Consider the following 25,897-nt stretch of genomic DNA (forward strand, 5'->3'; position numbering starts at 1 on the left):
AGATGTATATATTTATAGTACTATATTTTTGGTTTTTATTAGTTTTCGAGGTTCACACGCTACACTCATCTCTCTGAAATGGATAAACTTTTCTTTTTCCAAATGAATTTGATTCACTCTGTCGGAACAAGGATAAAACTTGTGTCTTTCGGACATAAATATTAAATCATGTAATAAAATGTTGCATTTGATACGTGTCTTTATTCTTTAAAAAAAGGGAAAAAAAAAAAAACAAACTATAAATAAACCTCAATCCATATTTGAGTTACTAGTCCTTCTAAGTTCTAATATATACATATTGAAAATTTATATTATATAAATATATATTTTTCTTAGATAAAAAGGGAAAAACACCTAAAAACATGAAAGCTGCTATAGATTCTCCTTTTTCAGGTCGTTTTGTTGGGGATTTTTTTGGAATGTATTTACTTAATGGAGTGTGTTTTCACTTTCCTTTTCTTTTCTTATCTTTCTATTTGTTTATTTAGCCTTTTTGCCATATATATATCTTTGATCCAATAATTCCGAATTTAGATTAGAAATCCAGGCAACACTCTCCAAAGGTGGGTCCCATAGCCATGGAAGTGGACCCACTAAGATACAAATCCAAAGAAGCAAGCCAAGAAGAAAATGAGAAAGAAGAATGGTCTCAAATTTCCTCTCTTCTCATCTACACCTCTGTCTATCAATGGCCCTCACACTCTTTAACTTTGAGTCCACCCAAAGAGACGTGGATTCCATTTGTTGGCCACTATTTTCCCTCCATCCTCTGTAAATTTCTTCGTTTTTGAATGAATCTTGATCTGGGTTTTAGTCAATTTTCAATCTTTTTTGGTGTTTTTTTGTTGATTTCGTCAGCAGTTGAGTTGAAGTCTTTTGCTGTTGGGTTTCCTGAAACCTTGCGAAAAAGTCTATTGTTTTGTCCCATGTTATCTTTGCTTGCAATTCCTTATTTCCTTTCTGTTGTCAATTAAAACATGTTCATAGTTTTGTTTCTTGTGTTTTTGCAATAAGGTTTTCCGTGATCTTGATTAGAGATTGATGAATTGCTAATTCTTAATCATGGAGCTTAATCTGGATCTTACTTACTTAATGACCATACCTTTGAATCTTTTGTTCTTCAAGCTTACTCTGTAATTAGGGTTCTAAGCTTATTCTTCCATTCTGTTGGGTCTTCTGTAATCTTTAATGGAAATTGATTGAACAATTACGGTTATTTTTATTGCTTTCTACTCATTGTTAATCTGGGGTCTTAATCTTGATTTGTTTCCTCGATCCTTTTCCTTTGTTCTTGAATCTCGTGCTGTATAAAGTTTGTGGGGTTCAATTTCCATTTTTTTATTCGGTATTTTGTTTAATTTTTGGGGAGCTTTTGTGATTAGAGGAATTAGATGTTTGGTAAAACAATGAATTTAGTTACAACAGTTATAGGATTTGCAATGAGTGCCACTTTCATTGTATTTGTCTGTGCTAGACTCGTATGTGGGCGTTTCCGTCGATACGAATCACGTGAATTGTTCGAGATTGACTCAAGGATTGACCTCGAGAGGGTATGTTTTTGATCCTTAAATCTTTCTTCTTATATCTATAACATGCATGTTGATATATACTTGCAAAATAAATTGGATATGCATACCATATATGCTTGTTTGTTATTTTTCTGAATTAGAATTCAAAATTTTGATCAATAAGAGCGGAAAGTAATTGATTCCGTGCTTTTAAATAATTCATTTACGGTTTTGAAATTGATTTGAACTTCAAGTAGCTTGAAATGTTCATTGAAACAATGTCGGTTTATGGTTAGCAAGATAGATAAATTCCCCAGAGAAGGTTCATGATTTTAGAATTTCCGAAAATACCCTTATTGGTATACGATCTAGTTACATAAATTGATAAGGAAAACTTGTAATCGTAATTATTGTATGTGATATGTAAGTTGCATGCTTTGGATTCTTCTATATAGAATTCGGTAGGTATTAACTTTTATGTAAAGTCAAAAAGGTTTGTATGACTATTAAACAATCGTCTAATATATCCTTGAATAAGATGACAAAATATCAGATTTTTGTAGATAAAATAGATAGATAGTATGGGCAAATAAGTAATGTTAAATTCAAGTTATCCCGACATGGGAACTTTTGTCATTGGGCCAAATGCAAGAAATAACAACGTACTTTGATTAATTTGTGTATTATAGCATCCGACTTTTATTTCTTTATATCATATATCAATGTATTTACATATTTATGTTTATATTTACGGTGGTTGTTTTTGCATCTTAACCTTTGGAAACACAATGACAGCAAGAGCATCGGGTGGTAGGCCTTGAACCAGCCATGGTTGCAGCCATTCCTACAATGAAGTTTGACCGTGAGGCATTCGGTTCCATGGATGATGCCCAGTAAGTTTAGTCCTACTCCACCCTACACCCTGTCTGTCTTATATAATCTTTAGCTGTTATTTCATGGTTGGTTGACTTTTGTTGACAAATGACAGGTGTACTATATGTTTAGGGGAGTATCAAGAGAAAGAGGTGCTAAGAATAATGCCAAAATGTGGGCATAGTTTTCATCTTTCTTGCATAGACATGTGGCTGAGAAAGCAGTCAACGTGTCCTGTTTGTCGCCTTTCTGTCATTGCCGGAAACAGCCCCCCCGAGATTTCAAGGGAGATTTCGTTGGAGCGGTCTCGTCAGTGGCTCCTACCCCACCATGGTCAAGGAACTAGTCAAAGTCAAACAGATTCCGCCATGGGAGATGCAGAAGGTGGAACAGGAACAGAAGCAGGAAGATGATATATATATTATAGATTATGAGAAAGTTGAAAGATTTGGGATTGGTGTATATTATATGGTTGCTTTTGTTTTTCCTATTTTTGTTTTAATTGTTTGCGTTGTGGAATTTAACACATGAAAAAAATTGCTTGTGAATGCCTGTACTCACTCCTTATCAAAATCACAAACATTAATCATAACGGTTTTAATGTATATTCATTTTAGCGAACTGACTATTTTTATTTATCCGAAGATTGGAAAAAGTTTAGTGGGTATACTTTTGTCACTAAAAATTAAGTGACTTGAGATAACCTGCAAAAATGTGAATGTAGATGACGATGATGATGAAAAGAATAGTATTCATATTTAGTTCCCTTAAATGGACAAAAAGAATAATAAATTGTCTAAAATGAAGATACATGAAAAGTTGGTTGCTATTACAAGCAATTTAGTATTTGCCCTTAACTTCTTTCGTTCTATTAATTTCTTTATTTATTTACCTGCAGGATATTTTTGTACACATTATTTTTACTGTAAGTATCTTTCTCCTTTATTACTTATAAAGGGATTTTCTAACATGTGCCCTATAAGACACATATAAGAAACATTAATTTAACAAATATTACTATAATTAAATGTGAGATTCATTAATAATCTCTATAATAAATGCATTTCATATTTAATTATAGTAATATTTTTCATAATTACTATTCCTTATATTATATGTGCCTTTAGGATAAATATTAGAAAATCCCTTATTAATTTATGTATACTTCTTCAAATGGTAAATTACATTAATTGACACTCTTAATTGGAAAAAGGGTTTTACGACCTATGTCCAAAGTTTAAACTATTATATGAAAATTTAATATATACATACCAGCTATACCAAACCTGCTTTGACTTGTCTTGTTTGGCCAACCCAAAAGATTTGGCCCATAAATGTTTTAGCCTTGTAAGACTTATGGCACCAGAGCTTTCTTTTGTGGACATGGGATGCAAATGCAAGCCGAAATGACTTCGGTTCAATGAACTTGTGGGTAACCGGTCATACTTTTCACTAGAAATTTATCTTTCTTCATAATTAAAAAATTAATAAGTTTGTTCGGTTCCAAACCACATTAAAAACATATTAAAATATTAACTGAATGGTATGCAGTTTTGATTTTTTTATTAAAACTGAATTAATTTGTCTTTTTTTTTTTAAATGTAAGTTTGTTGGTGTTATGTATGTATTTGTCATTGTTTGGTTTGTGTAAACCTAAGAATATGTTTGAATCACACTTACCTCATATATATATATATATATATATATATATATATATATATATATATATATATATATATATATATATATATATATATATATATATATATATATATATATAAAGATGAATGGTAACGAGATGTTAAAATGGAGCAAAGGATAATAAACATAATAAAGATGTTAAGTAATATAATATCAACCTAATTCTGTATTAGTAATATGTAAAAATGTTCAAATACTAAGAAAACCATGTGAATGATTATTAGAATGCTAAATGTTGGTAAGTTAATATATTATGTGTAAAAGTGTGTAAAAAAACACTTAACACTTAAGGAAGTAAACACATTGTTAAATAACTAAGTTAAAATGATGAACATATATATTAAAGTGAAGATGTTAGAGGTTGAAAAATAGAATGGCCATATAAACCTTAATATGTAAACAATAGTGTTTGATTTTAAAGGTTAAAGAAAGGTAATACGTATGAATAATATGATGAGATACGAGTGGAACTTATACTCACTAAAATCAAATAAAAAGTATAAGTATCTAAGATTAAGAGTATATAAAGTAATGAATTAATGCTTATATTATCATTTAAGAAAAGGTGTCGGTGCGTCATTATAGTACATGAAGGTTTTTGAAAGTAAAAGTATAAATAAAATACAATATATATATGATCAAGTAATGATTCAAGATACGATCTAAGTAGAGTTATTGATATGTGATGTAGATGTTCAGAGATGTAGAAGTTCATCTAGCTTATGTCAGTAGTGTTATTCAAATGACTTGTTATCAGGTGGTTCATGTTGATTTCTTTGTGGATTCTTGTGTGAGAGACTTGGATGCTAGATTTATCCGAGTTTTCTCACTATACTATGTGTGATATTATATGTCATTTGTGTGGTAAGTTGTATGTGTGTATTGTTATTGTATAGATATCCGATTAGACGAGATTAGTCTTTTGTTATGATAATTGGATGGTCCTATGGGTGGTCGGCCAAGAGCTTTTGGGCCCAATGGGAGGATGGTTGGGAGTCTGTATGTTAGTTGGGGGTTGGCTATATGCCTTCTTGCCTATTGAGGTGTTGACTATGAGCCTATGGTTATATACATTGTATGTGATGAAATATATATGGTATATTGGAAACTTATTAAGCTTTGTGTTTACTCTTTACAGTTAAATATTTTTTTAGGTTGTTCTAGTGAGAAGGGGAAGGCCCGACATAACTATACTCACATCTATGTTTTGTTTTGAGATTTCCCCAACACTCTTATTTTGTGTTTTATGATGTTTGAAACAAATGAATATTGATGTTCTTTTTGTGAAAATGGTTTTTTGGTTGATTTAATTTAAAATTTAAAAAAAAACTTGGTTAAAAATTTAGAACGTTACATCATAATTGGTGACACTTTGGTGATATGTCTATTCATGGCAATAATTTTTCTACATTTTTTTCTCGGGTTTAAATTAAAGGGAAAAAACAGAACTAAGAAAATGAAGAGAAACTTTTCTTTCTAAACATCTCATTTCGAAGGGATAGATTTTGAAAGAAAAAGTTTTACTTTCCTCCTTAAATTAAACTAAAAAAAAATATGGCTGTCTTTTATTTTCTTTCCCTTAAAAAAACTAATTTTTTTCTAATCATCTCATTTCGAAGGGATAGATTTTGAAAGAAAAAGTTTTACTTTCCTCCTTAAATTAAACTAAAAAAAAAAATATGGTTGTCTTTTATTTTCTTTCCCTTAAAAAAAAACTAATTTTTTTTTTCTACCATCTTAAAAAAAAATAAAAACACATTTCCTCCCCCCTTCTTAAAAAAACTCATTTGATTTATTTTATCTTTGATATCTTTTCCTTTAAAACAAAAAAGCACTATCTTTTACATCTTTCCGTTCCTTTAAAAAAAACACACACAAAAAAAAAAAAAAAAGACATCTTTCATTTCCTCCCCCCCCCCCCCCCTCAAAAAAAAAAAAAACAAAATCACTAACATCATCTTCCTTTCCATAAAAAACTCGAAAGGGGGTGGTAAATATTGGATTGAGGGTCTATCTAGATACTTCAAAGTTAAAACCTAAAGGAAAAAGATCCAAAAAAACAAAGAAGAAACCTCCACCAGTTATTGCTGATGAACAGGATTAAAAATCACCCGTAAGAGAAAGAGAGGGCAAAGTGTGTGTTGAAGAAGCTGCAAGAATGGTGGCACACTTGGGTGTCATCTCCTTCTCCTCTTCTTGTCATCTCCTTCATTCCTCTCCCCAGTTATCTCTCTGTCTGCATAAACCCATAGTCAGTAAGTATCATTTCAATAAAAATATCAAGATTCTCCCTCTTAATTTTTTTAACTTTTATTCATAGTAGCAAAATGTTCAATCTTTAAGCCTTCTGAAACTAGGCCCATTTTCAATTTCATGAGTGTTTGGACCAAATTGTGTGAAAAAAATAGGATATTGACAGTACCCACCATTAATCTTTAACCCGATGAAATTTTTAATCAAGATTCCGGCTATTCTTCTGGGGTTTTAGCTTATAGCAGCACGAAGTTTTAGTTTTTGAGCCTTTTCGAATCAACCCCATTAAATGCCATGTCTTTTTCAACCAAATCACTGTCAAATTAGGAACGACTTTTATGTTTTAAGGAGATTAACAATTGCCCTCTTAAAATTATGAAGTTTTATTCGATTTTGCATCAAGTTGTTTAGCTTTTGCAATCCTAATAAATTAAGTGAATTTTGAATGTATGTTTGTTTATTGTTCTCTGTTTAGTGATCTTTCTAATTTTAAAATCTCTCTGGTTTGAACTTCGACCAATTTATTAAAATTCTTGTGGGCTTGAGAAGTATAAGCATCAACACTTTCACTCATTCATATGACACAAAGATTCAATCTTTGAGCTTTCTAAGATCAGCCCACCATATGTTTTCATGGATTTTAACTCGTTTCATATGTGAAATACTGAAATATAGTGAATTTTCCACCACATCCCATGTTCTTTTCATCTTGACTACACAATATAATTTAGTCTTCTCTCTAATTCCTGGTGTTTTTTTTTTTTACCCCCATATGGGGCTCCTCTTCCATTTGAGCTTTTACATTTCCATCCAAAACCACTATATTTTCTGGCATTTTCATAAGAAGTACGGTTGGTTTGCCACAAAAAGTCTGCTACAATGGATAAAGAAGTCGATCACTCTATAATTAATCTCGAGTTTTATCACTAAATCTTGTAGAAAATTAACATTAAAGTTTTTGCTATTATATAGTGGCAACAGTAAGTACAGATCCAGTAAGAGAGTGGATTCTAACAGAGGGAAAGGCAAGTCAAATAACAGGGATTAGTCCTGTTGGTGGTGGTTGCATCAATCTTGCCAACCGATACACTACTGATGCTGGTTCTTTCTTTGTTAAGACAAACAGGTTACTTTTAAAATTGACCTGTGTCAAAGATTTCTTATTGTGTTGGCTGCCATTGATAGCTCTAGCTTCTCTAAGGGTGATTTTGTCATTTCACTTACAAAGATGTTCATAAACTTGGTTTTAGGAGTATTGGACCGGAGATGTTTGAAGGAGAGGCTTTGGGGTTAAGTGCAATGTATGAAACAAAGTCGATTCGTGTTCCTCAACCATATAAAGTTGGTGCATTGCCAACTGGAGGTTCATATATCATCATGGAATTCATAGAGTTTGGTTCATCGAGAGGTGATCAGGTAAACACTAAGTGAATGTTTGGTTTGCATAATGTTATTGAAAGGAACGAAAGCTGTCAAAGGAATTGGAATCTGATGCACGCATGGAATGGAATTTAATAATAAAATTGAATAGTTTTTCAATCCTTGTATACTTCAAATTTTATTTTTATTTATATTAACAAAAAAGGAAGTATGGACTTTGAAGGAATCTAACGGAATTGAATTCCTTCCATTTGGCTACCAAATACACCATGGGATGGAATCTCAAATTCCAATTCTGTCAAATTACATTGAAATCCACAAACCAAACACGCCCTAAAACTCGCTTTCATTTGAATAGTGGTTTTCAAATTTCTTTAGGTTTAATTTTAATTTGCTTTTAATTTAGGCTGTATTAGGGAGGAAACTTGCGGAGATGCATAAAGCAGCAAAATCTGAAAAAGGATTCGGATTTCATGTCAACAATACCATTGGCAGGCATGTTTACCTCTCTTTTGCTTACACACTTGCATGTATTATTTGTAGGTTGCATATTAGTTTTCTATTATACATTGGACTTTTGTACATGAATATTATGAACTTCCGGTCAAACAATGATAGCTCACGTTTACCTCTCATCTGTTTACACGCACTTGCACTTACACACATATTGTAGTAGGACGGAGATGAACATAAGTTCATTAAATTTGCTAAAGTTATAATATATTATTAAATACTATATTTGTTTTTTGGTTAAATGCAAGACGTAACAACATACTTTCGTTTATTAGTTTATGATAACATCCTACTTTCATTTATTCCGGTTACAACCTTGTCTTCTAAAATCCTATCTAAAATAACAATTTTCACCGCCATAACTTGGCATATTTTTCAGAGTACACTGCCTTAATAAGAAAAAAAAAGTTGAAAAATACAATGTTGTAATAAAATAAATGAAAGTAAAGTTGCGAAAATGGACTCATATATTCCCAACAACTTTGTGAGTTAAATATTGGGTAAATTACACGAATGGCCCCTATGGTTTAGGGTAATTTACACGTTTGGTCCCTAACTTAATTTTTAAACTCGGAAGGTCCCTACTATTTGTTTTTGTTACGTTCTTGCTCCCTGTCTTACCTAAAAAGACTATTTTGCCCTTGATTTTTTAGTTTATTTAAATAAACATACCCCCAACCCCACGCCCTTCACTTTACTTTACCTACCTCACCATTTTTCTCTATTTAAATAATAGTTTTTTTAGGAAAGATACGGACCAAGCGCGTAACAAAATCAAATTGTAGGGACCAATCGTGCAACAAAAACAAACAGTAGGGGCCTTCCGAGTTAAAAAAATAAGTTAGGGACCAAACGTGCAAGTTACCCCAAACCATAGGGACCATTCGTGTAATTTACTCTTAAATATAATAGAGAATTTGATACAAGAATATACGTGGAGAACTTCCAATCGGAAAAACTCATGGGCATGGGAGAGAAAGATTCACCACGGCATTTGTGAAAACTTGCCGAAAAAATTTGATACAAGAATATACGTGGAGAACTTTCTCCACCAACCAGTAAAGGACAATGATTTGGTAATGCTCACCCTTACAGGACTTCGAAAGGAATACAATGGTCTCAAGACCAACTTATTGGCCCGTGTGCCTCGTGTCAACTTCAATGAATTACATGGCCTTCTATGTGATCATGATTATGTCTTCACAAAAATGATGACTGCCACTCCCCAAGTTTTCTTGGCAAATACTTCTTCGGTTCCACAATCATCATCGGTTGCAACTCTTTCGGTTCAACAACTGAATATTGATCATCTTCAGTAACAACTACAAAACATTCAACTGATGGTCACTCAGTTGGGTTATCAACTACACCCCATTCAATCTCTACGACCTCAAGCTCATTTTGGTTCTCGGTCTTTTAATAATAACCGAGGCGGTCGTGGATCCCGTAGCTCTTCTTGTGGCAACTCACGTGGTGGTTTTAATCGCTCTCGGGACAGCAGTGGCACACGACCTCTCACCACTCTTTGTCGTATCCTTGGCATCATCCATCGACGGTCTTGTCCTCATACCGGTGAGCAAAATGGCTTTGTTGAACGCCGTCATCGTCGTGTTGTGAAAACTGGACTCTCTCTTTTGGCTCAATCCAGTCTTCCTCAATGCTTTTGAATCTTTGCTTTTGAAACAGCTATATATCTCATAAATCGCCTCCCCTTTTTTGTTTCATCCAACAAATCCCCTTTTGAGCATGTCTTCAAATGTAACCTCATTACTCTTTCTTACGAGTTTTTGGCTATCAATCTTTTCCTTTTCTTCGTCCGTACAATCGTCACAAAATTGAATTTCGGTCTACTCCTTGTGTTTCTCTTGGCTACAGCCCTGCTTACCATGGTTATCACTGTCTTGATCCATCCATTGATCGAATTTACATTGCTCGACATGTTCGCTTCAATGAACACGTCTTTCCTTGTCAGCCTTCACCAACACCTCCACCACCTTCTACTCCTTACATCTCTATTTTTTCCGACCCACCACCCGGTTTTCCATTTGAATCACCACGACCTCCTCAATCTCCTCCACCACAATCTCCACCAACTAATACCAACCTACCACCTCCACCACCAGCTCCTCGGCCTCGGCCTTTGCCATCTAACCTTAACCCTAATCTTAAACAACCAGATCGATACAACCTCGTTGCCTACACTGCCTCCACCTCCATATCTCCTCCCTTTGAACCTACCAGCTTTACCATTGCTAACAAGTCTTCATAATGGCATCAAGCAATGGCCGAAGGGCTATCTGCGCTCCACAGGAATGACACGTGGACCCTTGTGCCCCTTGTCCTCTAATGCTAATATTGTTGCTTGTAAATGGGTTTACAGGGTAAAAACTGATGAACATGGAAAGATTACCAGGTACAAATCCCATCTCGTGGCAAAAGGCTTTAATCAATAGCATGGTGTGGACTATCATGAGACTTTCAGTCCGATCATTAAGCCCGCCACCATTCGTACGGTTCTCTCTCTAGTTGTTAGCAACAAATGGCCTCTGAGACAGTTAAACATCCAAACCGCCTTTCTTTATGGAGATCTTGAGGAAACGGTGTACATGCGCCAACCTCTGCCAACCTTCGGGCTTTATTGATCAAACCAAACCTGATCACATCTACTTGTATAAATTCTTGTATGGCCTCAAGCAGGCTCCTTAGGCTTGGTTTACAAAGTTGTCTACTGCGTTTCATCGGTTGGGATTTTATGGGTCCAAAACCGATCCCTCCCTTTTTATACTAAACTCATCTGACTCTCTTGTCTATCTTTTGGTGTATGTGGATGACATCATCATCACCGGTAACAACTCCACTGCTGTAGCCTTAATCATTCAGAAACTCAATTCTCTCTTTGCACTTAAGGATATGGGTCAACTACACTATTTTTTGAGGGTTGAAGTTGTTCACAGGGATTCTTGGTTCTTTCCCAATGGAAATATGTTCGTGAGATCTTACACCATGCTTGTCTTGCTGAGTGCAAGCCAATATCAACCCCTATGAGCACTGCTCAAGTGCTGTTACCCGATGATAGCCCCTTACTTGATGATCCTTCTTGCTACAGGCAGACAGTAGGAGCTCTTCAGTATGCTACTCTTACTCGCCCTAATATTGTCTTTGTAGTTAATAAAGTCTCTCAGTTCATGCACGCTCCAACTACGAACCATTGGGCCGGTGTCAAACGCATCCTTCGTTATCTTTAGCGCACCATCGATTATGGATTCGACATAATACGGGGTATCAGCTTCAAGCCTTTTCGGATTCCAATTGGTACTCCAATCTTCAGGCCTTCTCGGACTCTGATTGGGTTGCCCAGTCGATCCATAGGGGGATTTGCTATCTATTTAGGTTCGAATCTCATCTCCTGGTCTGCTCGCAAGCAGAAAACTGTATCTCGATCTTCAACAGAGTCCGAGTACAAGGCTATTGCAGATAATGTTGCTGAATTGATTTGGTTGAAGTCGTTGCTTCAAGAACTTGGTTTGGTTAGCACGGCACCCACACTTTGGTGTGACAATCTTGGTGCGACATATCGCACGACTAATCCAGTCTTTCACGCTCATACTAAACATGTTGAAGTTGACTATCATTTTGTTCGTGAACAAGTAACTCACGAAAAACTAAATGTCAAGTTCATCTCTACAGACGACCAAATTGTTGATATTTTTACAAAGCCCCTGTCATCTCAGAAGTTTGAGTTTTTGCGTTCCAAGTTGCAGATTGCTAACCACCCTCAACTTGCGGGGGATTATTAACCTGAGTTGATAGTTTAGAATTAGATTGTTATTATTATTATTCCTTAGGGTATCAAAGTGTAATTATTCTTTTCTTTATATTTGGTTGTAATCTCACCAAATCAATCAATGAATTCAAACAATATCAATTCCTTATATTTTATTCAAAGACACCATTAATGTCGGTTTTAAACAAGTTGATTGTTGTAGTTTTAATAAGCTCAAGTCTTGGCATGTAGCACACCGCAGATAAACACATGGACATCAGATTGGGTTGAGTTTTACTCTAAGCATCGCCTGGCCTTTCAACTTAAGTTAGCACAACAACAATTTGGCGATTCGGCTATATACGAAAAAGGTTTGTGATCTGAAATTGATTCCCGAGGTTCAAGAAAATAATTAATTTGCATATTGACCTTTTGAATTCAAACCAAAACCATCTATTTCAAGCACCAACTCGAGATGAGTTCTTGAAATTTTCTTTCTGCAAAGAAAAGGATGTTAACTTCACAAAACTTATTAACAATTGCTTCGAACCATATATCTTGTTTTGCAATGGTTCAAGCTTTTATGATCTTCGTTTTGATCTAAATGCAGGACAAAGATTAGTGAAAAATCTTGGAGCTTTGTTTGAAGATGTAACGATCGAGCCTTGTTTATTACATGGAGATTTATGGAGTGGGAATATCAGTTCAGACAAGAATGGGGAGCCTGTTATACTCGATCCCGCTTGTTACTGTAAGAACTCATTTCGATTCCAGAGTTCCATTTTTAATCACACCCTCTGTTCCATTTCACTCTCTTATTTTGTAAATTTATTTTCTTGAATGTTACATAGATGGACATAATGAAGCAGAGTTTGGAATGTCATGGTGTGCTGGATTTGGAGGGTCTTTCTACAACGCCTATTTTGAGGTACATACCTACATTTAGCTTTTCTGCTTAATGACTTAAACCGATCATATTCAAAATCCAATATCAATCTTTCCCATATATGAAATTATAATACATTCAACACTTTAGCAGAGCCATTTACAACGAATTTGATTGGTTTGTTCTATGATGGACAAGTGTGGTATTTGACCATTGCCTTTTGTGTTGCCTTTTAGGTGATGCCAAAGCAAGCAGGCTTTGAGAAAAGGAGAGATGTTTATTTGTTGTATCATTACTTGAATCATTACAATCTCTTTGGTTCTGGTTACCGATCATCGGCCATGTCCATCATTGATGATTACCTTAGGATCTTAAAAGTTTAATTAGGTGATGCCAATATGGACAACTGTGGTATTTGTCAATCCAATCTGTATCTCTTTATGATATGGTATGATACTAAATCACTAAGTAAGAACCAAATTTTAGTGTATTTCCATTACTCATGTTGGTAAAAAAAACATGTTTGGGGTAAAAAGATACTAAAAAAAGAATACATGATAAGTAGATAGCCTTACTCTTCTAGTCCATATAACAAGAACGCGATGAATAAAAAAGTCATCTTTCCCAAAAAGAAAGTCCTTTTCTTGCACATTGAATTAAAATCATGTTTAAAACGATTTCACATGTGTAGTTTAACCCATAATGTAATACGGGTAAAAGGTAATTTAGAAGTAGTAACACTACACTATTAACACACTACACTACACTAGTAACACCTTCTTATATCCGGTTTCAACAACAGTTGGGTAGACAAAATTGTAAGTTTGGTCCAAAATGTTTTGGAGTTACACCGGTGGTCAAAAAGGTTTCATTTGTTGTGAATCGGTCCAAAGGCTTAAGAGCCGTTTATGACCTTTGTTTAGGTGAGGGTAAATCTGTAAATTCACATATTCTTTAATATCTAATTAATTTAATAGCCCCTAATTAAATGATACCTACCGCCAAATGCTAATTAGATTTTTTTTTTTTTTTTTTTTGAAACGACAAATCTAAACTACACCTTAAATCTATATTTGTCCACGACGGAATTTGAACCCTCAACCTCAAGGAGGCAGGGCAACACCGGATACCGCTGGGCTATAAGCCCTTTGGTTAAGCAGATAAAAGCCCTAATCTCAAAGTCAAGGTTTTTTCTTCTAATTATAGATTCACTTAGTGTACGAACATACCAATGTGAAATTTCAGGCTCTTAGACAAACCATTCAACACAAATGTGGCTTATGGTCGAGACTTTAAAGGATGATGCTCGAAGTTCTGCGAATAGGGGATTTCTAAAAGACTAGGACAAGCCTCAATTTTTAAAGATTCAAGAGTTGTAAGGCCTTGTATGCTCTTAATGGACACCCGATTGTAACAGTCGTATATGTCTATGGAAACAAGAGGATGGGGATGACATTCATCTAAGTGAATAATCTTTCGGCAATGTTTAATGTGCAACTTCTCGAGAACAGGTGATAGCACTGTTGAGCTGTTTGTTGCTGCATCTATCCACTTTTCCAGTCTCCTCGTATCTGATAGTTGGAGGGATCTCATCCGGTATTAAAATTGTTGCCTTGGCCTAAACAACTGCTTAAGCATGTCATGTTGTGCATATCCTCCAACTCAAGATCCCGAGAAGTGGTAGGTGCTCGAGCACTGGAAGATAGGCATAGCTGCTACTTCCATATAATTTGATCTTCACGAGCTTGTGAAGGGGTGTCCATTTCCCTTCAATGTTGATTGCCATCTTAGTCACCCATTCCAGAAAACTATCATTGTAAAAGTTTATAATTGACGACGAGCTTCTTAAATTTCCATGGGGTTGCAAGCCTTCCAATACATCATATCTTTGTCATTTTGATTGACAAATCTGTGCTCACTCCAACGAAAATAAACTCGACATAAATTTTTCTTTCCACATATATCTGCCTTGGCAGCATCTTCTTTGCCGCTAATATTTTCGAGATCGCTAATATGAAGCTCTCCATCAAGGTGCTTCAAATCAAAGGACCTAGCTCTGAAATTTGACATCTTTTCTCTCAACCCACTCTACAATCAAGCAATGTTCTTAGAGAAGTCAATCGTCCCATGTTACGTATAGGTTTGTGCTCTACAAATATCAAATGGTAAAGTTTACCAATAGATTTCGGAAGAACTTTGCTTTTGGTATATGACAAATCAAGATACCTAAGATGCACCAACTCTCCAACTGAATCATTGATCTTTTTCAGTGCACATGCACTGAATTTTAGTACCCTCAAGCACTTGAAACGTTGCAATGAAATGTTTTTCTCAATTGTACCCCTGAATATCAATGTATGCATAGTCCTATTTGTCATATCCTCTTTGAAGACTATAGAATTCATCTTTCTAAAAGTTAGGTAGATATCATCCTCCTGAAATCGACACATTGCGAGATGTTTAACCCGTACAATATCATCATCGCTTGTCGGATCCACCAAACATAAGTTTTCATGTTTGGAAAGTGATATCGAAAGATGATGCATACAACCAGTAACATAACCATACTCATCCATTTTAACATCCTGGAACAACGAGCTGCTAACCAAGATTTGGAATATATCATTTCCCATATCCTCTACCTCCTTGTTTCTCCTCTCATCCTCTTGAATCAACCCTACAGCCATCCAGAGTCGTATATGTTCTTCCCTTCGCATGACCTTATCCTTCTTAAAGATGGAACAATATGCAAAGTATCGTTTAATGATAGAATTGGGAAAGTTATCTGTTACTTCAGCAATACAATGCAGAAAAATAATAAAACCTTGACAGCAATTAGTTTTTCTGTTTGTATTCCCGTTTTGCCCTTAGACCCAAGAACAAGCAATGACAATAACCAAGATAAAAGAAAGTAAATAGAGAATGAAGAACAATAGAATTAACGTGGTTCAGCAATAACTTGCTTACATCCACAAGAAGAGAGAAAACTTTTGTATTAGGTTAAGAAGCAATTTACCTCACTTTGTTCCCTGTTACAAAACTTACGTACCTCTCTCTTTACAGCTGAAATCATCATATAAGCAAACATACATGGGCCTACAAACATTGGGCTATTAACTGGGTCATTTAACCCAAAACAATTGGGCTGACCCAAGTCAACTCAAGCTAATTTCTTAGGCTGACCACTTACAATTCTCCACCTCGAACAACATTTGATAGACCTCAAATTTTGGACGATACACCAACAAGAAGTTGCAAACCTTGATATGTAAAACTCAATCCGGCTGCACCATTTGACCATGGTTGCCTACGTACCCACATCTGGGATCAAGCCACCGTAGTTCACTTCATTGGGTGAAAACTCCACCTCACCCTGACACCGCCCCGCAATGTCATTGCCCTCAAGGGCAATCAACACTGATTAATATTAAGCAAGTTCAAGCAATGCTTAAACTTGCCACCTGATACCGTCTTGGTTAACATGTCTGCTGGGTTCTCATCGGTGTGCACCTTCATAAGAGAAATATCACCATCTTCTATGACATCCCGCACAAAATGATATCTGACATTTATATGTTTGGTACGAGCATGATAAACTTGATTCTTAGCTAAGTGAATTGCACTTTGACTATCACACTACAAGTCTACACAATCTTGCTCAAACCCCAAATCATCTAAAAAACCCCACAACCACAATGCTTCCTTTACACCTTCTGTTATAGCCATATACTCAGCTTTTGTAGTAGAAAGCGTTACTGTTGCTTGTAGCATCGATTGCCAACTAACTGGAGCACCATGTATTTTGAACACATAACCAGTAGTAGATCGACATCTATCCAGATCACCAACATGATTTGAATCCACAAATCTAGTAATTCGACATGTATTTCCACCAAAGCATAAACCAATATCAGTGGTTCCTTTCAAATATCTCAAGACCCATTTCACAGCTTCCCAATGTGCCTTCCCTGGGTTCTCCATGAACCTGCTGACCACACTGACCGCCTGTGAAATATTTGGACGTGTACACACCATGACATACATCAGACTGTCGACTGCACTGGCATAAGGCATACGCCCCATGTACGTCTTATCTTCTGCTATAGAAGGAGATTGTCTACTAGAGAGCTTAAAATTTGGAGCCAATGGAGTTACCACTGACTTGGCATCTTGCATCCCGAACCTCGCAATGACCCGCTCAATGTAGCCTTTTTGGCTCAAGAACAATCGATGTTTCGTCCTCTCTCTTCTAATCTCCATACCCAATATTTTCTTGGCAATTCCCATGTCTTTCATCTCAAACTCTTTACCAAGTTGAGATTTTAGCCTATCTATCTCCACCTTGCTCTTCGAAGCAATAAGCATGTCATCCACATACAAAAGAAGATAAATATAATCACCTCCATGAAGCTTCCACATGTAAACACAACAATCATACAGACTTCTAGAGAACCCATGCTTCAGCATGAAAGAGTCAAACCGCTTGTACCACTGTCGAGGAGATTGCTTCAATCCATATAGTGATTTCCTCAAGCAACATACCTGACTTTCCTTATCAACAACCTTGAATCCATCAGGTTGATGCATATAGATTTCCTCATCCAATTCTCCGTGCAAAAAAGCGGTTTTTACGTCGAGTTGTTCCAGCTCCAAATCACCATGAGCAACAATACTCAACAATACCCGGATGGAAGTGTTTTTCACTACCAGAGAAAATATCTCATTGTAGTCTACTCCCTCTCTTTGTGCAAACCCCTTTGCTACTTGTAACGTCCCAAAATTCAAGACTAAAAATTTCTTTTAATAAAACGTTACGCTAAGCAAATTCATCATTTCAAAACATAAACAAAGTATTAGTTTCCAAAATACATATTCGTTATCAGAGTAAACATTCCCAGGCTGTCTGAACTATGGTGTGTGCCATGCGATCACCCCGAGCTCTTCCCTCCACTACCGGAAGTACCTGAAAACAAAACTGAAAACCGTAAGCACGAAGCTTAGTGAGTTCCCCACCCTACCACATACCATGCAACCACGTACTACACATACCGGGCCACGCCCCCTACCTCGGGCCTCGCCCGCTACAACGACCCCGCCGTCCCAGGCCCCGCCTGGCTTCGAGCCCCGCTCGGTTACAGATCTGTTCCACTTAGGCCTCGCCTGTCATAGGGCCCCGCCCACTAACATATAATAGCACATACACATATCACATAACATCACATAAGCTAAACATATACTAACGACTCTTGTTCTAAGGCCTCGCCTATCTCTAGGCCCCGCCCTTGTCTTACTACTGATGAGTCATGGAACCCCGTCCATACTCCTGATGATAGTGAGGTGCGGGCCCAGCCCACCCTCACTCCTTCCCTAACTTGGGCCTCGCCCCTGCTTCGCTGCTACTGAGATGTGGAACACCATCCACACTCTGCTATTGGTGAGATACGGGACCTTGCCCACACTCACCTCCCTACCAGGCACATACAAGTATCACACAGACAACAAGTATAAACTACCACATAAACCATTCCTTGGGCACCCGCCCTTTATCATTGGACCTCGTCCCGAATATCATACTAGCATACTGTGCCTAGGGCTAACCCCCGGGTCTTCTATTCATAACTACACAGGCCGGCATTGTGGCCGTACACCCATTCATACAAAGGGAAACTCACCTGATACTGCTGAACTGCTACTGCTAATTCCTTTGACAGCTACCTGACCACTAACTCCGGACTGCTGCTCCACTAGCTCCCCGAGCTACCAATATCAACATAACACTTAGTCTAACTGACCTTCAAGGTCAACTAAGTCAACTCTTGTTAAAGTCAAAGTCTTGGTCAAAGTCAACCTTCCAGGTCAACCCTTCTCGCCGAGTCCACTTACTGACTCGCCGAGTTCTTATGCTCAAAGTCCTTCCAATCGCGACCTGACTCGTCGAGTCTACAGATTCCCGAATCCTGTCCTGACCAACTCACTGAGTCCTTGCTCGACTCGCTGACTCGAGTCTTAACTCGAAGGGTTTGGGACTATGCGACCTGACTCGCCGAGTCTAAGAACAGACTCGCCGAGCACAAGACAATCTTCATCCAACTCGCCGAGTTGTTCATCCAACTCGCCGAGTTCATGCCCATGTTCATCCGACTCGACGAGCTGTTCATCCCACTCGTCGAGTTCCTCCTCATCTTCAAGCTACTCGCCAAGTCCACTCGAAGGAATCGCCGAGTCCATTCAGATCTACATACATGCAGAGGACTTTCGAGTCATGCATGGACTTCAAACTGTAGATCTACCTTTCCCAAGTCTATCCCCCACGTAAAGTTGCAAACTTTACGTGTAGAGAGGGAGATCTAGGCAAAAAGCACCATAAACTAGGGTTTAAGGCCAATGGGCTTCAAAATCGACTCAAGGGCTAATACTTTATGCTTCTCCGGTCCATAACACAGTTGGATCTGAAGTAGCAACTCCAGATCCGACTCCTAACTCAAAATAATATCATTATGGCTAAAGAGCCCCAACAACCACACACAAATCTAGATGCAAAAAGGGTCTAGAAACTAGTTTATACCTCCAAAAGCTCAGAAATGTCTTCCCAATCCCGGATCTACAGCCCCCTTCTTGCACTCTCAAGATTCTTCTTCTTTCTCCAAGCTTAATGCACTCTTGAGGGCAATAAATGGCTCAAATAGAGGATATGGCGGCTAGGTTTGATATCCAGGGCTTAAGAGGCAGTAAGGAACCCTAGGAAGAAGATTAAGACGTTTATATAGGCTCCAAGTCCCGAATTTAGGGTTTTCCACGCACATACCAGACTCGCCGAGTCACCTTGGCCGACTCACTGAGTCGGTCACTTACTCCTCAACCCGGATCCCGCTCGGACTCGCCGAGTTCCTCCTTGGACTCGCCGAGTCGCCCCTTAACATTAAGGTTTTCTTTCCTTTCTTGGCCTTTAAAACTTTGGGTGTTACACTACTAATCTTGCCTTGTACCTTGTACCACTGAGTTCGGAAGAATCCTCCTTTTTCTTGTACACCCACTTACAACCAATAACTTTCTTTCCTACGGGTAATGGGACCACCTCCCATGTTTGGTTCTTTCGAAGAGACTCCATCTCTTCTTCCATAGCAGCCAACCAACTCTCATTATTGCCATTTTGAATAGCTTCCTTGAAGGAGACCGGCTCATCTTCCTCCATCGAGAGTGCATACTCAACCAAACTTGCATGTTCGTAGTGCTTCAAGGGTTGATCAGACCCCAACTTTTGAACTTTCTTATATGCTCGCCTCGGCCTAGTAGGGACCGAATTATTCGAGCTCTTGTTCCTCTGGTTCGTGTACATTTTCTTGTTGAACTGTCTCGTGTTCAATATCATCGTGAATACCACCATGATCTTCCTCGTGAACACGACTAGAACCTTGTTGGCTTTTAGGTTCTATATCAACTACTTGAGACTTGACCGTCTCAATGTCATCACCATTTGGGACCGTAGCTTTTGAAGAAGCTACATTGGAGTTCTCATCAAAAGTAACATCCCTGCTGATTATAAACTTGGAATCTTCAAAACACCAAAGACGACAGCCTTTCACACCTGATGCATATCCCAAGAATATTGCCTTATTGGCTCTTGCTTCAAGCTTTCCCTCACTAACATGATAATAGGCTGTGCACCCGAAGATTCTGAGTTTCTCATAATCTGCATGTTCCCCTGACCATACCCTATAGGGTATATTTCCATCTAGAGACGCATGAGGAGACCGATTGATAATGTAGCAAGCTGTAGCAATCGACCCTGCCCACCATTCTCTGCCCAAACCAGCATACGATCGCATACACATTGATCTCTCTCGCAATGTACGATTCAGCCTTTCTGCGACCCCATTCTGTTGTGGTGTTTTCCTGACCGTCCAATGTCTAGCAATTCCTTCTTGATCACAAAATTTCTTAAAGGCACCTTCTGTATACTCTATACCATTATCAAATCGAAGTGTCTTCAATTTCTTGCCTGTTCTGTTCTCAACCATTGCTTTCCACTTCTTGAACGTGTCAAATACCTCATTCTTATGTTTCAGAAAGTAAATCCAAATATACCTAGAATGATCATCCACAAAAGTGACAAAATATCTGGAACCTCCCTTGGAAGTGACTGAAGCAGGACCCCAAACATCTGTATGCACATAGTCTAAAATTCCTCTGCTTTTGTGTTTGCTAGATTTGAACTGAACCCGATGTGCTTTACCGTACACGCAATGCTCACAAAAATCCATGCAAGGCTTCTTCAAATTCTTCAACAAACCTTCTTTACCAAGCAGATCAAGACCCTTTTCGGACATATGCCCAAGCCGTCTATGCCATAACCGAGTGCTTTCACATGGGTCACCACCACTACCATTTGTTGCAACTGCTGCACCATCTGTCACAGTTGTACCTGAAAGGACATAAAGGTTTCCTTGACGAATACCTTTCATTACAACCAAAGAACCACGAACAACCTTCTTTACTCCTTCCCATGTAACTATTTTACACCCACCGGAGTCCAATACACCTTCAGAGATGAGATTTTTTCGCAACTCAGGAACATGTCTCACATCCAATAAAGTTCTAACCACTCCATCATACATTTTGATTCTAACAGAACCGAGCTTAACCGTTTTGCAGGAATGGTTATTTCCCATTACCACGGTTCCACCATCTATGCTCTCATAGTAAGTAAACCACTTCCTATTTGGGCACATATGGTACGAGCAACCTGAATCAATAATCCATTTACCAGAGATTTCTTCATCAAAAGTGGCAAAGTAACACTCATCATTGCTTTCTTCTCCCGAGGCATAACTAGCTTCTTGTTTCTCTTGTGCATTTCCTTTGTTGTTGTTGTTCTTTTCTTTGTTCCATCCTACTCTCTTGTTAGGACAGTTTGCTTTGAAATGTCCAAGCTCGCCACACTTAAAACACCGCCTTTCAGCAAGAGTTCTAGATTTAGATCTAGACTTTCCTCCTTTTCCTTTTCCTCTCTCATTACTTCTACCTCTTGCAAACAATCCTTGTGCCTGGTCTTTGTTACCACTAGCAGCAACCATGTCACCAGTTGCAATCTTTCGAAGATCATCCGCTAGAATTGACGTTCTAGTCTCATCTATCGTAAGGCTATCACCCACAAGCATCAATGTTTGTACCAGATTCTCATAAGACTTTGGCAACGAAAGAAGTAGTAAAAGTGCTTGATCCTCATCTTCTACCTTCACATCAATGTCTTTTAAATCTGATATACACCTATCAAATTTACTGATGTGTTCCCGGATTGAAGAACCTTCATCCATTTTGCAAGTAAACAATTTGGACTTCAAATAGATCCTGTTTGTTAGAGTTTTCGTCATGAAGTTTGCCTCTAACTTTTCCCACACCGCAGCTGCCGATTCTTCATTACCAACCAAGAAAGCAACATCCCTTTCAAGGCATAAAATGATCAATGCTCGTGCTTCAAGATCCAACTCTTCCCAATCCTCATCGGACATATCTTTGTGCTTCTTTGTCTTACCCGCCAAAGCCTTGTGTAACTTCTGTGAGATTAATAGATTTTTCATTTGCATCCTCCAATAAGAAAAATCATTCTTCCCATTGAACTTCTCTAATTCATACTTCCCAACTTTAACCGTTCCGCTTGTAGATGCCATTTAGCCGCTTGTTTCAAAATCTGCCTCTCTCAGGACTTTTATCGAACACCTTGTGTGCAGAACACAAAATACCACCTAAATACCTCAAATCTGAGCTCTACCACCCGAATTTTATATTAAGCTCTGATACCAATTGTTACTTCAGCAATACAATGCAGAAAAATAATAAAACCTTGACAACAATTAGTTTTTCTGTTTGTATTCCCGTTTTGCCCTTAGACCCAAGAACAAGCAATGACAATAACCAAGATAAAAGAAAGTAAATAGAGAATGAAGAACAATAGAATTAACGTGGTTCAGCAATAACTTGCTTACATCCACAAGAAGAGAGAAAACTTTTGTATTAGGTTAAGAAGCAATTTACCTCACTTTGTTCCCTGTTACAAAACTTACGTACCTCTCTCTTTACAGCTGAAATCAACATATAAGCAAACATACATGGGCCTACAAACATTGGGCTATTAACTGGGTCATTTAACCCAAAACAGTTGGGCTGACCCAAGTCAACTCAAGCTAACTTCTTGGGCTGACCACTTACATTATCAAAGCTGAGTTTCAAGCTGTTTTGGATTCTGTCCCCTTCATCTTCTAGATCCCAAACTTTGCTATCTTGGATGGACAACCACTTCTCTTTGTCAATATTGTAATTTCGTAACATGCCTTGTATTACATTTACCAACAAAGGTAAACCACGACACTTTTTCACAATTTCATGCCCTATCTCATCCAATTCGGGCAATGGTGATCGTCCTGCAAGAAATGATTTTTCTCTAAAGATTGACCAACACCAGTCATCAAAAAGAGTTTGCAAAGCATGGAAATCCTCACTCATAGCCTTGGTTCCGATTTCAAGATTCCGTGTAGTGACAAGAATGCCACTTCCAGTCTCTACGTTTACTTTTGACATACAACTCCTGAGATCATCCCAATGTGCCTATTCTTCGTTCCACACTTCATCTAGGACAAGCAAATATCTTTTAGATCCCAACTTGTTTCGAAGATTTGTAATTAAATTGACCCTCATTTGTGACTTACATTCCTCTCTGGCAAGAGATTTATAGATCTTTGCGAGAAGAGCGTTGACATTACTCTTAACCGATACACAGACCCAAGCTTGAACATCAAAATGATGCTCAATTTTTGGATTATTGTAGTAGATTGACTTGGCCAAAGTGGTTTTCCCAACCCCGCCCATTCCCACAATGGGAACAATAGTAAGTGTTTCTTCTTTTCTTAATTGGGTTAAAAGTTGTATGATACGCTGTTCATCATTCTCCCTCCTAAAAATTTTGAATTCCTCGAAATATGGGTTGAGACTACCTGGAACAGGCCCAGGAGGTTGTTCGTTTTGTAATCCCAAATCGTTTGCTTGTTTATTGATCTCAACCAACTTTCTACTAATGTTTTCGATTTTATGGCCCATTTCTCTACGAAATGAAAACCTTTTCAATCATGGAGGAGACGACATTGTATCTCGTTTCTTCACCTCACGCCTCAGCATTTCATAATGAATCTTGTCCAACACATCATCGGCTTCATTGACCACATGTGTGAGCTGTTTCAGCCACACCGTCACAACTTCTGTTCCCTTTTGTCTCTCTGCATCACGTAACTTGGCACAAATCAGGTCCAAGGTAGCGTGAAGGGTGGTCAACTTTTCTTCGTAACCCCAAGCAATCGCAATTTCGGCAACAGCTAAAGACAATACCTTTTGGCTTTTTCAGTATCGCTTCGGCAGTCATACTGACTAAAGCTTGAGCCATTTTTACTGCTGTGTGTGAGAGAGAAGGAATGAAAGAAGCCAATATGTGATTCTCAGGAGGGAAATTTCAGCAGTAGAAAGGAAACCAATAATGCAATCGATCCAAAATCAAAAGTAACAACCAAAGTATCAAGTATCAAGTAAAGCAAAAGCAAGCATCAAGCAAAGCAAAAGCTAGCAAGGTTTAGGGATTTTTTATTATGGATTTGATGTTAGTAATCTACTCTAATAAATGAAAATGACTTTGCCACATGTCCTTCTCTCATAAGATTAGCCACATGTCATTTTGTCATAATTTGAGATATATTTATTTTCCACTTGTCATTACTTTAATTTTCATTTTCAATATATCATTAATTTACTTTCCATAAATTAAAACTACCATAATGACTATCAAATTTTAAATTTTAAATTTTAAATTTCAAATTCAATTCCAAATAAATTTACAGTTTAAACCTTTATGTTTAATATTTTGTTACAATTAACCCGTTTAGTACACTAAACACATAATTTTAATTAATTTATTCTTTGCATGTTTTTTCTCATAGTTTTCACTTATTTCAATTTCAAATTCAAATAAAATTTCTATTTAATCGTTCGTACTTAACATTTTGTTTTAATCAACCCGTATATTATACGGGTCTCACAACTAGTGTTTATAATTTCGATGGTGTGTTATTACAGATTGTGTGTAAATACCGAAAAAACCCATTGCATGCATGACCAAGACAAACTTGGACTTAGTTGTTAATTTAAAATTATTTTTGTCTGATATTGCAATAACTGAAACTATTCGACTAAAACATTAAATTGAGCAACACATAAGGACGGATTTTGTAATTTTCTAATTAGAGTTTAATTTTTTGTATTTTGAATATATAAAGATGCAATAAAAACGTGTACCATGTTAGATAAAGTCGAACTTCTCTGTGTATTAGCTTTTCTTAGATATGGAGAAGGCGGCGGACCTGGTGACGGCTTTGGAGAAGGCAACCCTAATGGCAAAGCAGCTTCCATCCACCGCCACCGCCACAGGCTCTGGAAATATCTACGCCTCCCTCCACGCTGCTCACTGCCAGCTCTCTCTCTTCCTCCTCGCTCACACCGCCCAACCCTCTGCAGATGTAACTGATGGTGATGATGCGCTGATGGAAGTTACCGACGAAGAGCAACAAGTGGTTGAAGGAGCGAGGGAGGAGGATTCGAAGATGACTTTGATTGATTTGGTGGAGGAACGGATGAAAAGTTGCTTTGTTCAGAAGAACAAGCGGCCAAAACGGCCGTTATCGCCGACGTCGTTGGCCGCTGGGGAGAAGAGTCGGTGGTTGGAGTACGAAAGTGAATCGGCTAGGGCTGGAGTTGATTACGATCCTCTTTTAATGAAATTGAGGGCTTTGGATCTAATCTATCAGTTCCATTGTTGAATCCAGAACAGTTTAGGATTATTACCGATGCATTACTTTTACCATAAAAGTTGTTTCCAAATCGAGTATTTGGAGCCGGTAGTGTGGATGCAATTACAATTAACAAACTTTGATGTATATATTTTTTACTCAAAAGAAATCCAAATTGTTTTACTTTCTCGAGTTA

General features: G+C 37.4%; 4 protein-coding genes across 4 annotated transcripts; 3 read left to right on the top strand and 1 right to left on the bottom strand.

Moving 5' to 3' along the window:
• Positions 1–568: 568 nt before the first annotated feature.
• Positions 569–3,002, top strand: LOC111912869 (RING-H2 finger protein ATL66). Its single transcript, XM_023908599.3, has 3 exons — positions 569–1,550; positions 2,304–2,401; positions 2,497–3,002. Exons 1-3 carry the CDS (start codon positions 1,392–1,394, stop codon positions 2,792–2,794), a joined length of 555 nt encoding a protein of 184 aa, XP_023764367.1. The 5' UTR covers positions 569–1,391; the 3' UTR covers positions 2,795–3,002.
• A 3,102-nt stretch (positions 3,003–6,104) lies between these two features.
• Positions 6,105–13,367, top strand: LOC111912867 (protein-ribulosamine 3-kinase, chloroplastic). The gene is made up of 8 exons (XM_023908598.3): positions 6,105–6,337; positions 7,308–7,461; positions 7,586–7,751; positions 8,122–8,210; positions 12,244–12,362; positions 12,602–12,742; positions 12,843–12,919; positions 13,114–13,367. The coding sequence occupies exons 1-8, from the start codon at positions 6,241–6,243 to the stop codon at positions 13,258–13,260; spliced, it is 990 nt and encodes a 329-aa protein (XP_023764366.1). The 5' UTR covers positions 6,105–6,240; the 3' UTR covers positions 13,261–13,367.
• Positions 13,368–23,053: 9,686 nt separating this feature from the next.
• LOC111912837 (putative disease resistance protein RGA3) lies at positions 23,054–23,968 on the bottom strand. The gene is given in 1 exon segment (XM_042896577.2): positions 23,054–23,968. A coding segment is annotated over 1 exon segment (915 nt).
• A 1,167-nt stretch (positions 23,969–25,135) lies between these two features.
• Positions 25,136–25,897, top strand: LOC111912866 (uncharacterized). The gene has a single exon (XM_023908597.3). The coding sequence runs from the start codon at positions 25,258–25,260 to the stop codon at positions 25,729–25,731; it is 474 nt and encodes a 157-aa protein (XP_023764365.1). The 5' UTR covers positions 25,136–25,257; the 3' UTR covers positions 25,732–25,897.

This window comes from Lactuca sativa, chromosome 7 (assembly GCF_002870075.4).
Source record: "Lactuca sativa cultivar Salinas chromosome 7, Lsat_Salinas_v11, whole genome shotgun sequence".
NCBI classification, from domain to species: Eukaryota; Viridiplantae; Streptophyta; class Magnoliopsida; order Asterales; family Asteraceae; genus Lactuca; species Lactuca sativa.

Coding starts and splice junctions, on each gene's coding strand:
- LOC111912866 (XM_023908597.3), top strand. CDS start 25,258: ATGGAGAAGGCGGCGGACCTGGTGACGGCTTTGGAGAAGGCAACCCTA.
- LOC111912869 (XM_023908599.3), top strand. CDS start 1,392: ATGTTTGGTAAAACAATGAATTTAGTTACAACAGTTATAGGATTTGCA. Junction 1,551..2,303: donor CAAGGATTGACCTCGAGAGG/GTATGTTTTTGA, acceptor ACACAATGACAG/CAAGAGCATCGGGTGGTAGG. Junction 2,402..2,496: donor GGTTCCATGGATGATGCCCA/GTAAGTTTAGTC, acceptor GACAAATGACAG/GTGTACTATATGTTTAGGGG.
- LOC111912867 (XM_023908598.3), top strand. CDS start 6,241: ATGGTGGCACACTTGGGTGTCATCTCCTTCTCCTCTTCTTGTCATCTC. Junction 6,338..7,307: donor TCTGCATAAACCCATAGTCA/GTAAGTATCATT, acceptor GCTATTATATAG/TGGCAACAGTAAGTACAGAT. Junction 12,920..13,113: donor TCTACAACGCCTATTTTGAG/GTACATACCTAC, acceptor GTTGCCTTTTAG/GTGATGCCAAAGCAAGCAGG.